General features: G+C 30.8%; 1 protein-coding gene across 1 annotated transcript in view; it reads right to left on the bottom strand.

The window, feature by feature from the left end:
* Positions 1-1,063: 1,063 nt before the first annotated feature.
* The window catches only part of LOC134726207 (protein eva-1 homolog C-like), a 29,916-nt gene continuing 16,982 nt past the window's right edge, over positions 1,064-13,997 (bottom strand). The window contains exons 6-7 of the mRNA XM_063590607.1: positions 4,240-4,318; positions 1,064-2,194 (exon numbers count right to left, since the gene is read on the bottom strand). Of these exons, the coding sequence (XP_063446677.1) occupies positions 1,768-2,194; positions 4,240-4,318 (506 nt within the window). The 3' untranslated portion in view covers positions 1,064-1,767. The remainder of the gene's footprint in view (positions 2,195-4,239; positions 4,319-13,997) is intronic.

Genomic DNA, 13,997 nt, shown 5'->3' with positions numbered 1-13,997 from the left:
AAAGATGGCATGGGTAACAGTTGTATCGAAAAGAGAAAATTGAGTGCACATCTTTATGTAAGGGCGTGTTTGAGTTGAATATTTTGTCTTAAAAACGTTTAAAGCAAGAGTATTTGATACATCATCTCGCTTCAGATTCTATCTTTTTTATATATCAAGACTAAAGGTTGATTTTGTAACATAAATTTAACATTACATATCTGTTTTACGTTCATTTTGTTTTACATAAAAAAAAAGTTGTTAGTTTACTTGTTTGAATGTTTTACATTGTCTTATCGGGGCCGTTTATAGCTGACAATGCGGTATGGGCTTTTCCTATTGTTGAAGGCCGTACGGTGACCTATAGTTGTTAATGTCTGTGTTATTTGGGGTCTTTTGTGGATTGTTGTCTCATTGGCAATCATACCACATCTTCTTTTATATATAAAAGATTAAATATATGTATCAAGTGAAATACCTTTCTATTAATGAATCACAAAAACAGAGAAGGTGCGTTCAAATAGCTAATATTCACTAAAAGTACTTAACGACAGTCTTTTAAGTTGGATCTTTAAAATGCATATCTTAAAATAAATTATATGTTTTTATGTGTGATAAATAGGGTTTATAGTCTTCAACCACTGAATTTTTTTAGACTACTCTTCCGCAGAATATTTAATTAGATTTTTTTTAAATGTTTTTTAATTTTCAAAAATTGAGTTTGACAACCGATTAAACAATAGTTTGAAGTTGACACAATGCAGACAAAACCATTAACTGATGCTCATTAGTTAGGAGATACATTGTTGTCTTTTTAAATTCAACTGACATATAATGATCGTAATGGTGCTATGTGGATGCATTTATAGGTTTTCAAGAGCTAAATTGGCAGCACGTCATCCCTACAATGGCTTCCATTTCTAAGATTGTAAAAATGAACTTGCGTAATGGGGGAATAATTTTGACGAAGTAGAATCCTGACTGTATACGCTTGTTGCAGAATTGACTTATTTACTTTATTTGTAATATTATTGTAATACATGATGCAAAAAGTGAGAGAGAAAAAAATAATTCAGCGATAACAAACAAGCTTTTCCTTGTGCACAATTGTGTTACAACTACAAATAAAAAGACAGCTATATCGAAACGTAGCACTTACAATGTATCAAAACATTTCTATCAGACTCGGACTTCTCTTGACCTGCATTTTAATGCCTTCGGCTCAGGGGATATAAAATCTAAGCCGGGAATGTCACAGTATACACCCTGTCTAAGACCTGAATAACATATAATATCTTTTTTTACTTAATGATATATTCAGATTCTTCTTGACATATGTAACGAACTGTACTCTACAGTTGAAAAATACATTTAAAAGAATAATTCCAAATGAATATTAAAATGAAACCATAATAATTTAAGAGTACTGTAACCCATATTGGAACCTTAAGATCACAACAGAATATTGATCCATGGGTACAAAATTAGCAGCTTTACCATTAATAGTGATACGAAATCTTCATATGGTTTTAGTACAATCTAGAGGACGATAAAGATAGCCAGCTCTGAGTTTGAATAATGTGTCAGTAATATGGCATCACGTTATATTATGTACAAGTATATTGTAAATAGGTATATAAAAAATACTGAACTCTTATGCAAATTCTAAAGAGAGGAAAGGTAATTAAAGCTGACGAAATCACAAGATAGCAATCACCAATAACTAGCGAAAATCATCTCTTATTCATTTCATTTGGTACAGACATTCATTTGATTTATTGAACTATGTTAATAATATAAGCCCTCATTTGTTTTACATTGGCTCCTATTCATTACTTTGTTATCAGCTATATCATACTGATCTTCCGTTTGTTCTCCGAAAAAATGATCGTAAGTGTTGTTTTCGTCATCTTTTGGTTCATTTCCGGAAGTTTCTGTTACATTATATATAGTGTCCGACACATGGACGTCATATGTTAACGGCTCATTTTCTGATCTTGAAGGTACATGTGAAGAATCATCGTAGTCATTTTCCATCTGGTTCTGTCCGCTTGCAACCCCATCTTCAACCGTCTGGTTTGCATAGTTGAACATCGATTGGGCATTTACTTCAGCATGTACAGAATAATTATACTGATTCTGGTTTTCGGATTCTATATTCATTTCAATTTCTTCAGTACGTACTGTAACCTTTCGTTGTTTTGATTTCCTATATCTGTAAAATCACATAATATGTGTAGATTTAGTTAGACATTATATAGATATAAGCCATTTGCTTTCTTTTTGGAAAATTGTCTTATAAGCAATCATACCACATTTTATTTTTTATTTTTCCAATAACTGAGTTAGAAAAGCCTTTGTATTTCAAAAATTTTACGTTTTGTATACAGGTAATTTACAATCATAACCATATCAATGATAATTCATGTTAACACAGACGTGCTGACTACTAACCAGGTGATACCGTCGGGAGGGTGGAGGGGGTCAACCAGCAGTTGAAGAGCAGTGAGGACTGAAAATGCAAATTGCCAAATACAGATAATTAAAGGTATTAATATATTCCAGAGATAGAAAAGCCTTTGCATTTCTAAAATTGAAAGACGCTAAAATCTGACCAAGGCAAATCAAAATAGAAAACAAAACAAAAAAACACCATAAACATGGAATAATAAGTGAAGGTATACAGCATAATGTTTGGTTGATTGGTTGGTGATTGCTAAAATTCGATAAATATTTTTAAAATCCATTAAAATTTAACAAACTCATTTATGAGGAGTTTACGATTCATTTATGAAGGCCAACTATTGTCGCACGTGACACTTCTTTTTGCCTTTAAAATGTCATTTTCAAAGTGTTAGAATATTGCTATATGATTTTGAGAGAGTAAACGGGAACAATTTGTAAAGTTATAACGGTCTAAACAGGTTAGATAATAACCTATCAATCGGCGAAATTGACAACAATGGTCGACACGAACAAAACGATATTGATTTTTTTATGAACTTATATGATAATAAAGTAAGTTGATGATTTTGCTCACAGTATTGAATTCATTGTCTTATGTTTTCGAAGTCACTGCTTCGTCAAGCCTTTCAACAATCTCAACATTTAATTATGGAATTTATATATTGCAAAACAAAACCGAACTCGAAGACAATCTTGAAAAGGTCCATCATAATTGTCCAAATCAGTTCAAGCACCGCACATTCCCTGTGTTATAGATTATATAACCTCTCACTTGTTTGAAAACTGTTCATAGTTCCGTTAAAGAGAGAAAAAAATGAGTGATCAACTAAAACAGAGGTAAGTTAAAGTTATGATAAACGAGATTCACCAACCAAAACTATGAAAACATACTCTCAATCTGACTACTCAAACATGCATACAAATAAATCTTACAAAGACGCCGACACACAATTTTTTTGAGCGTAAAGCAAATTTAATTTTTTCCTGTAAATATATATAATTTAAACGTAGGTCTAGATAAATGAAACACACTTTACTTATTGAAACATAATATCTACCTACATTAAACGCTGTTACTCATATGCAAATTTTGCAAATTGTAAGTGGGGTTATTTTTACGATTATTACTTTTTTGTGATTATCCTAAAAATGCAATTTGATAGATTGATAATCCTGACACTTATTAAGTATTTATTATGATATTCATTAAAATTGTTAGATATCTGTTATGAATTACGTTTGAGTATTTTGAAATCGACCTTTTTGTTGAGGAATATATCTATGTTGAAAGGAATCGAGGATGACATAGAAGTACAAAAACAGGCAAACTAATACTAGATTTAACTGAATTTAAATAGAAAAACAGTTTACTTATATCTTCTTTGCATGTCTTTAGTTAAGATTTACATGCATCTTTTTGTAAATTTATTTGGTATGCGGAAGTGCTTCGTTCTAAAAATTTGCGCACGGTCAACGCTTCTTCAACCCTATAAAATTACTAAAAGAAGCATTCAATATATACTTATAATTCAGTATATTGCGAGGATCCTAAAAACACGACTTCTGTCAAGTTTTTCCTTCATTCACCTGTGCACTTTACTGCAGACGCTCGTGTGATCATAATTTTTTCATTTCATTATGAAATGTATGTAAATTTCAGAATGAGACGAGATTGCAGTTAGCCAATCAATATAACGTATTATAACCTAGATGTAATGTAATTAATATATGTCATTGAAATTCCGATGTGTTGGCGATTGAATTAATAAAACTATATTATTGCATTATACAAACCTTTTGAAAACCAAAGTCACTATGAGCAAGATAATCAAGGCTGCCACAACACCTAGTACAATTCCGACAATAGTTAATTCTGAAACAAAAAGCGTGTGTCGAATATACACACATATCGCTTAACGTGCAAAACAATGTTTCTTATATTTTCCATGTTTAGAGTTACCTGCACACTAGGCAATTAATTAGTGTACTCAATATTACATGTGTAACTTCCTTTAAATGCATTTATTTAAGTATAGATAATATAAAGGTTGGATTTTTTTTCGTTGTACTGTTATGTAATGTAAAATAATTTTTCTTTACATGGTTAACTTATCTATTAATTTGCCACACATTGTTTTTTGCACTGCAAATACAGTGAGCAAGGATCCAGAATTAAACATTACACAAAAATAAATCACTTGAACGGTTTGTTTATTCTAAATATGAGTAATAGAAGAACAGATAATTTAAGTTCGATGGACAATAGTTTGTGCAGACATTAAATTGATACTAGCCGCAATGTATACAAAATATAGGTTCTATCAGGTGGTTCAAAGACAAAAAGTTAAGAAATTTTGAATGCCACTCGAAAACAAATCGTAAGGCTGTTATGTATAATCCCACAGGGTTACAATGTAATTTTGCTGACACGTTTGCTAGAGAAACGTGTTACAGTTGGTTCGCTTATCCATTATCAAGACATTGAAGATGGTTTGTATGTATAACCTAGAAAACTTTTTTTTTACAATAGGAACTATATGTATCAAGTGAGGAATATGACAGTTACTATCCATTGAACGTGCCATTGATTGATACTATCCATACAGAGGTACATTCTACCTAACCTGCCTGTGTATTTATATATTCTAAAATATGATCCGAACACCCATTTACAGAGATATTCGTTTATCTTTACACTGCATGAAATGATTAGTTTAAGGAATCATTAAACTACTTGAAAACTAGTTGTAAGTTCCGAGTTTATTATTTTCCTGGTAGTTTATTGGTCAAGTAAACGCAATATTTAATAGTAGTTTACAAATAGTTTACTGGATGCAGTAAGTTCTCGAATCGACACCTGATTTACTGTCCAGTATTTTTCAAATTTATTGAAGTTTAATAGACATACAACTTCAAATTTAATGTAGAGGATACCTGTATAACATGATTTACTACACATTAAAGTCAAAGATATTCCAAACAGAAAGCTGTTTACTGTGGTTTTAATTCTGATTAAACATCGAGTTGTAAATTTAATACGACAATAAACTTTCATTTAATGCAAATTGAAATCAGATTCAATTCCAAGTTTAAAGATTTAATGTGTGATATAACTAGATTTACTTCAAATTGAAACTCGTTTTGACTCCATATGCTATAAACAAATATGTGTATTATTCGTGTTTGTTGCACTAAATATATGCCAATTGATCTGCAAATGCACTACAGAAAATAGTTTTCATCAATATATCACCAATAACAGTTCTTACAAACTCTATCATAATGCATGACATATTTGTTTATGCAAAAATTCGCCAGTATTACAAATGAAGCCATAATTATGCACCCTAAGTTGCCTCAATCAATAATTCGAATCAAAGACTCATGACTGCCTCAAAATATGAGATAATTACAATGAGAGAAACAAGCTGTCTGTAATGGAGAATTTGCCTGACTAAAGCCAAAACCTGAATAAAAAAAACAATTGTATAACGTATTAACTAACTTTATTCTTTATTTTCAATTTACAAATACATGACATATGAAAGAACTAACATTCCTTTCTATAATAATTTGAAAACAAGAACAATATCTGCATACATATTGAATTATACAACTCTAATTTTGAGCATTTTTGATTTTTTTTTGTTATACTGAGCTGTTTTAAGGAACAATAAAACATACATAAAACATAACCTTTAAATATAATAAATATTACGATATTTGAAGAATCCTATTGTTGTGGTCTGGGAACAGTATATGTAACATATATATTTTCCTGTTGTGATGGATTCCATTTTATGACCTAATTGATCCTAATTTTAAACTAACAATTGTTTTAATAGAAAGAGTTAGTTCCCTTTGAATACCAAAGTTTGAGCTGAATAATGAAATCCAACGTAATTTGGAGGGTTTAAAAAGCACCCAATTATATGCAACCGGTTACCCCGTTCTTATAAAAATAATAATTATACGAAAATTATCATACTGAATTTTTTTATAAGAATCTTAATAATTATGAACGTATTTATAAAACTTTAAGTTAAAACAAAACTTTCTAAATATCCCGCTGCTGTACCGTTTTTATATTTAATTTCATTACAACACCCGATATCCAAAAGTGAATGTTGTTTATTCTCTTCTTTTGATTTATTTTGATTTTTTGTAATTGCTAATTATTTCACTCTTAATCTTTACATATATATATTCAAAATATCCATCTTATCACTTTTCAACTGACATAACTTGTAAACTAATAAGTGTAAATCATTCGTTTAAATATGAGTTTGTAACGTTTAAATAAGTTTACAATTAAAGCAAAATTCTGTTTATCTATGTCTGCACTTTAAACATACCTTCATTTTCCTTCGTATTAAACTTTAAAATAATCTTCATTTTTTTTAAGATACGAAAAATGTTCTTATTCTAACAAGAGTTGTTTCCCTTTCATTGTTCAATTGGTATAACGAATCCCATAATATTATAAGTCCCTAGTTACGTACGTGTGTATGTGTTTAAAATATTATATTTGATTATGCTTGCTTGGACACCAATGAGCAAAATACACAATGAAGAGTTTCACAAAGACAAGGATTTTTAATGTAAAACCAGCTGTTGTCTACTTGCATTGTATAATTGCTTACATCAGGATAGCAGATTCACTTTTATTACTACTACATGGCTATTTCATATATTGTATAATCACACACAAAAGAAACATTAAAACATATTGAAATTTAATTTATCCGAAGTTTCTCACTATTTCGAAAAATTTCCATTTTGTCTTAAACAATTTACTACTGTGTGTGTGCAAATAAAATAAACTACTTGTTTACGCAGGAGCACATCATATATTGAACAAAAACAACGGAGAAAATTCAATAAAATAATCATTGTTTACATATATTTTCCGTGATGTTAGGTTTCAAATCAAAAAGGTTATAATTTTGTTTTGCCAATGACATGTTATTTATAATTTTGCCTATTACTACAGTATTGTTGTTTCAAGAAGCACTTTTAATTAACTATTTGTATCAAAACATCCTCCTACGACCCGCTTGTCGTTGTTGAAGACGGTATGCTGACATGAGGGTGTATTTTTTGTATAATTGTTCGCATCCATTTGATTTCGTGAAGACTGAAATATGTTAACATAATAATTGAAAATTACCAGCGATTTTCTTTGTTTTTGTAGCTTTGGACATTTAATTATGTAAAAATTAATAACAATTACATGTAGCAATTACTGCATACCTAAACAATATACAGTTTAATTAATGATTAACCCATTCATGTCCTGGCACGACTTCTGGTTTTTTCCTTAAAGAAACTGCCCCAACCTTTCGAATATTATTCTGCCGTCTGCTTCTCTTGCTCAGTTTATTTTCGTGTTTCTGGTCTAGGTTTTTTGACTAATTTGTCAATGTCGTCAGACCTCCAAGGCAGAAGTGTGACGATAAACGACCCTTCGTCTCAGTTCTGAATCGGTTTGTTCAGAAGACATATACTGTATCTCCATACTTTGCATAACTGTTTCTTTTTGTTCTTTTGGCATGCTGGATATTTCTTTTAATGCCTTTTTTCTGTTGTTTAATTTCTAAAAAACGAATTAAGCTCTAATCAAAATTCCTTTAATTTCATTTTGAATACATACAACTGGAATAGATTCTATATATGCCTCAATAACTCTCCTTCAATAAAGACATTATTATTTTCGTTATTTCTATAAACAATAACGTCCAGCAAAAAGCAATCTATTTTTTTTGTATGTAATAACACCTAATATAAGAAAGCCAGATTTTTATTGGTTGGTAGCCAGTGTATTTTTCGCATATTCTAATATTTTTCCTCATTTCAAACGAATTTGCCTGTTTTTTATCACTGCCGGTGAATTTGCCTGAAATACCATGGTATTTGTCATTTTGGATATTCCTTTTTCACCCTCTCGAGCATCCTCCCTCAAAAAAACTTAGATATGACGTTACATAAAAAAGCGAGCTAACGCGTATTAGTACATGTATAATTACCACAGTTTTATGATAATTTCCTCTTAGCCTCAAAATTGTGCATAAAATGTTAATGAATTGTAGCTTTCAAGTTCAAAAAAATCAAAGAGTTTCATTCCAAACTATACGGTGTAATTAGACAGATATATCATGTTATGATGGGGTATTTGTGAAAATTACCAGTCTTGGGACAGATATTTTTCGCCTAGCGACTCGGGAAATTTCACAGTCCCTTGACTGGTATTTTCTGCAAATACCCCTCCATAACATGATATATCTGTCCAAAAGCACCTGCAAAATGATGCAACTTCTAGTATGCGATCCTATATCTGACGCCATAAGAAATAGTCGACATTTTATTGTCGCGTTACGGCCTCACCCCCTATGTATTTTACTAACCCTCTATGGATCCGTAGGGGATCAGTAGCGAACCATATGACTTATAATAGAAAATGAATTAAGTTAAAAAGGGTCTCTAATCATTGTTAATTTAGAGTGATATAAGTATATAATAACAAATGAAGCTCCACTCTAAATCCGTTGACTGTTATAATAGACTGTATATGCAGTTTGCTGAAAATTAAAATTGATGTATCAGAAATCTATAAACCACTGCTTTTTTTTTGGAACTAATACAGATTAAAGTAATCCAAGAATCAGGGTTTTTTCCAAATTGTTTACCATATTACCACAGTTCTTACTCTTTTCAATCTGCTGTACACAGCCATTTTCTTGTTATGTTCTTCTTGTTTACCAGTCTCTTCTCTTCGTTTCTTTGCTTTGAACGAGTCAAAATTTGTCTTTATTCCTTCTACAAAACAAAACATCTACTTAATGCAATTCAAAATAATAATTAAACAAACGATTGCTTTTCTCGAATTGAGCCTAAACCGTGTCAATTGGTAGTCCATTGTAGATTGTTTTGATGTGATATGATCGAAATGAAAATAAATCTACTAAAGTTACATGATATTATGCATTTGCTAGTAAGTGATTCGATAACACTAAAACTTATTTATGGTATGGAAACTATATAGCGTTTCAAAATATTATTGAAAGTTATCAGTACCGCAGAACTGCAATTTCGCCAATATTTTAATTATTTATTTTTTTGTACTACAAACCTCTTACAACCCCCTCCACTTCGTCAGGATATTGACCTTTTACGAATTCAATGATGAAATCGGACATCTCCTTATTCTCTGCAGAATTATATCTGAAAAAAAAATCATTTGAAAATTAATCTTACTGAACATTACAGCTGAACAAAGGAGATCATTTCTTAAGCAAGCGTGTAACAAATGTCGGTAAAATAATCAATGAGTGCTGAAAAGTTGTTTGAATCTGAATTGAAGTATGATAATTAAATAAAATTAATATATCTTGCAAACTTTTCATTTAACAGTCAGGGGCATTACTTAAACAAATAACTTTTTAAATTACCTATATAAGTAATGTTGAAGACGAGGCTATTTTACAAATTACTTATATAAATTTTCTAAATATTATTTTTAAAGGTGACCAATTATACAAATTTTACTAGTTTTAACAAATTTTTACAGTCATCTGGTTATTTTTCCCATGAAATATAAAATATAATCTTTCTGAAACACTAATTGCTTTTCTGACGCACTTATCTTTGATATCGACGCTTCTTGGTCAAAGGTTGGTCTCTTGGGACTATTAAAATATCGTTTTCCTTCAAAATCTTAAAAGTAGACAGATATAAATAGATAGAAACTTATGAATTAATTAAGACTTGAAGTAATATAATTTGTAACCCAAAACAATTACATATGTTCCTTAAATAAGTGTTATTACTAATTCTTTCAAAGATGTACAAAATAACTTATTCAAGTAACATTTTTGTCATTATTTTTAAAGTAACCCTTAATGTCTATTCTCCTCTCAAATCTTAAATTTATGATATAAAATGAAAGATGTAAAAAAATCATGAAAACGACATTTAGTCCCTGCTTCTATTGAAATTGAAAATAACTCTATTGAGTAATTTTATATTTTTTTTAAATCAAAAACTACCTATATAAGTAACTAAAAAAAGTTACTTGTTTAAGTAATGCCCCTGACTGTTTAGAATGACTTAAAAGTTCAGATTTATACTCGAATTAGAGTTATGATAAAAGATTGAAAGTAATTAACTTTATGATCATGTTTTGGTCTAGTTTTTTATTAAAAAAAAAAAAAAACTGTTTCAATGTCGTTAATCACAGATAATTGACCATAATCATTTCCGAAAACCGAATTGTTTACTGATAAATGTTGACACATACATAACTGATTAATTGCATGTAGATAAACCATGCGGTTTTTTTTAATTTCCAACGGAATTTTAAAATCATTTAATTATAAACATACTTAAGGATATTGCCAGCTTCGTTCTTTGTTTTCCATATGAAATCCCTTTCAGTCATACCTTGCTGGAAACCACACCGTATTTATTGCTGAAAGGGAAAAGATACGCTCTTTTGCATTTGAATGCATTTAATTGCATGCATACAATAAAAAAAACTGAGAAGTGAACAAATGTATATGTGTAGAAAGTTTCAAATTATACAAAAAGTAAAATATATATTCATAGAATTTCACGACTTCATTAATATTACGTTATAATAAACACAACAACATGTTTTCAAAGTTAGTAAAATGTCCCAGTTTTTGTACAATTAATACACAAATTGTAAGCGTGCAATATTCATGCGAATCTTTTGCCGACAACAATCATGCTTAGCTTTGTAATCCGTTGAAAAATAAAAATAAATGACATTTTATAATATCATAACGTATTCTATAGTAAACATGTTTAGACAAGGAATCTACATTTTTTGTATTGATCCTTTTTAATATTATTAAAAAAAAAATGCATAATGGATATTTTACTATTTTTCGAAAGATATTTATCAGAGATATTTACTAGAATAATTAAATCCGGAATAAATCCCTACTGAACCATTTTGTATATGCGGATATAAACATTAATTTGATAACATGTAAGAGATGTATAACGAATCAGATGTGGATACAAAATATTCCATAGACTTTTTTCCTCTTGTAATCCTATAAAGATTTTATACTTATATTTAAAATTTTAAATCAAAATTATTTGTCCAATTTTGCTTATAAAAAAAAAAGCAAAGTTTAACGTAGATACTGATATCTGGTTTCATGGAGGAATAAATTATACTTGGTGATAGACCCCAAGGGTTAACTGGGATTTAGATATATTGTCCTCTTTGGTACTAATGGTTCCAGTAGTAAAATCCTTGCGCTGTTGCGGCTTCCATTTTGGTTGTTTGGGATACATAAATATAGGTAGTCGTGCCTCTTCGGAATTAGGACAGGAACTTGATGTTCAGTGGTTATCATTTGTTGGTATGGTTATTTTTAAAATATTAGACCGTTGGTTTTCCCGTTTAAACGGGTTTCCACTACTTATTTTTGGGGCCCTTGTTGAAGACCGTACTTTGACCTAATATGGTTTACTTTTACAAATTGTGACTTGGATGGAGAGTTGTCTCATTGGCAGTCATACTTCATCTTCTTATATCTATGTAATCCGGTGCTTTGTGTAAACGAGTGTTGCTGCTTGCACGTTAAAGAAGGAGTCCGTACGTAACATGCCCTTATTTTCCAATGACAGTCCAACATTTTCCGTCCGCCTTCCTTGCAGACCAGAACCTTGCACATCCTAACGTTACTCATGGTCATCGTCCTAAACACACATGACTTTATCACAGAACATTTAGTAATGAACAATTTATCAACATAATGTAAAAAAAAATCTCTTTGAACTCTGACTTGATATATAGTCGTTTATCTACATTCATACAGAAATTCTCTGAAGCTGCTTTTTTCAAGATGATTGGTAATTTTTATTGATTACATATCTGTAAGTTTGGGTGACAACTTTTCGACAAGGAATCGGCATTATATGGAAATTAACTGGGTTTAAATTTATGCTCGTAGACTATTTCATTATTCATACGAGTAACATTTCCTTCGGAACATTCGAATTATATTAACAGTCCGATATGTAGATGATGTCCTCTCGCTAAATAGTTCAATGATGGTGACTCCGTCGAATGTATCGATCTATCGTATCGAACTTGAAAGGATACCACTGTATAGTTAAGTTAAGTTTGTCTCTCAACTTGACTTATACATCTAGAAATTGACCATGATGACCGATTTCAAACAAACACATGACATAAAAGAGATGATGGCGTCTACCTAACTTTTCATGTCTTTGAAAAATATCGTAGCAGCTCTTGTGTATAGCTTGTATAGCTCCATTTGATACAATATTCCGGAGCTTTTATGTCCTCACACAATTTCTGTGATACTATTGATGTTTGACTAAGGTCTAGGACAAATGTGTCATGCATTATCAGGATGAGACCAATTAAAAGTAAATCTATACAATAGTTAGGTCCTGGAATAGGGGTTATACCGGGATGGTGCCTGGAAAGTTGGAATGCAAATTGAAAATGTTGGTATATGGAAAAGGAACAGAATTTAGGCCTTGTAACTGACCAACGCCTTTCCTCTCACAGAATTGTTACAAGGGTTCATACTATAATAAAGCATCGGCATCTTGTCACGTAACGTTGTCTTTCTGACCGGACGAATTTGTACATCACACACAGTCCAGCGTGTCTTCTGTCGTGGTAAGATGACCAAACAATTATCATGTTTCTAGACCCCTGACGACAAATAGGATCTACTTGATAATAAGAAGCAAGCTATAAACCCATGGGTTCCATGTGATGTAGTTATAGTTATCCTTTCGAAAAGAGGGACAAAAGATACCAAAGGGACCGTCAAACTTATAGATCGAAAATAATATGACAATCTGAGCTGCTACGAACCAATCTCGTGTTGGTTACAATTCAGTAATATTTATTTCACAGATAACCAGCAATATGTTCCTTAGAGTATTGCATGTTTTGATCGTCCTGTTTGCCTTGAACGTTACATTTAGGAATGAAACTTCTTATCAAATTTGTTCATAAATGATCAACATGACGGTTGCCATTTATGAAGCATGATCTGCATATCATTTAGGAGCAGGCACAATTTTAGTTCATTTCTTGGAAGCACAACACTTATTGTTATATACGTATTGTTATTTGAAGTTAATGTGAATTAATCGTTTCTTTCAATAAATATTGTGAACTGTTGATAGACAATGGTAATGTTAGCTTGTCGGGCACAGGCACTTGTCTCAGAAAAAAATGTTCCTATGTATACCTGTTATATTAACGTATATAGGATTTTTTTTCTGAGACAAGTGCCTGTGTTGTTGGAGCCTTTTATAGCCGACTATTTATATGGTATTGTTTTTTGTCATTGTTAAAGGCCGTGTAATTGCTTGTAATTGCTTAAATCCTCTTCATATGAACTTTGGTGGATAGCTGTCTCATTGATAGGAATACCACATATCCTTATTTTTTTATAATGTGTTCGTCGTTGAGTAAATACACCTTCTTCGAGAATAAGTTTTTAATGGCAATTCTTGGTGGTGTTCCC

This window comes from Mytilus trossulus, chromosome 7, assembly GCF_036588685.1.
Source record: "Mytilus trossulus isolate FHL-02 chromosome 7, PNRI_Mtr1.1.1.hap1, whole genome shotgun sequence".
In the NCBI taxonomy this organism is placed as follows: Eukaryota; Metazoa; Mollusca; class Bivalvia; order Mytilida; family Mytilidae; genus Mytilus; species Mytilus trossulus.
The sequence above is the reverse complement of the archived record's forward strand: the minus strand, read 5'-3'. Positions and strand labels throughout refer to the sequence as shown.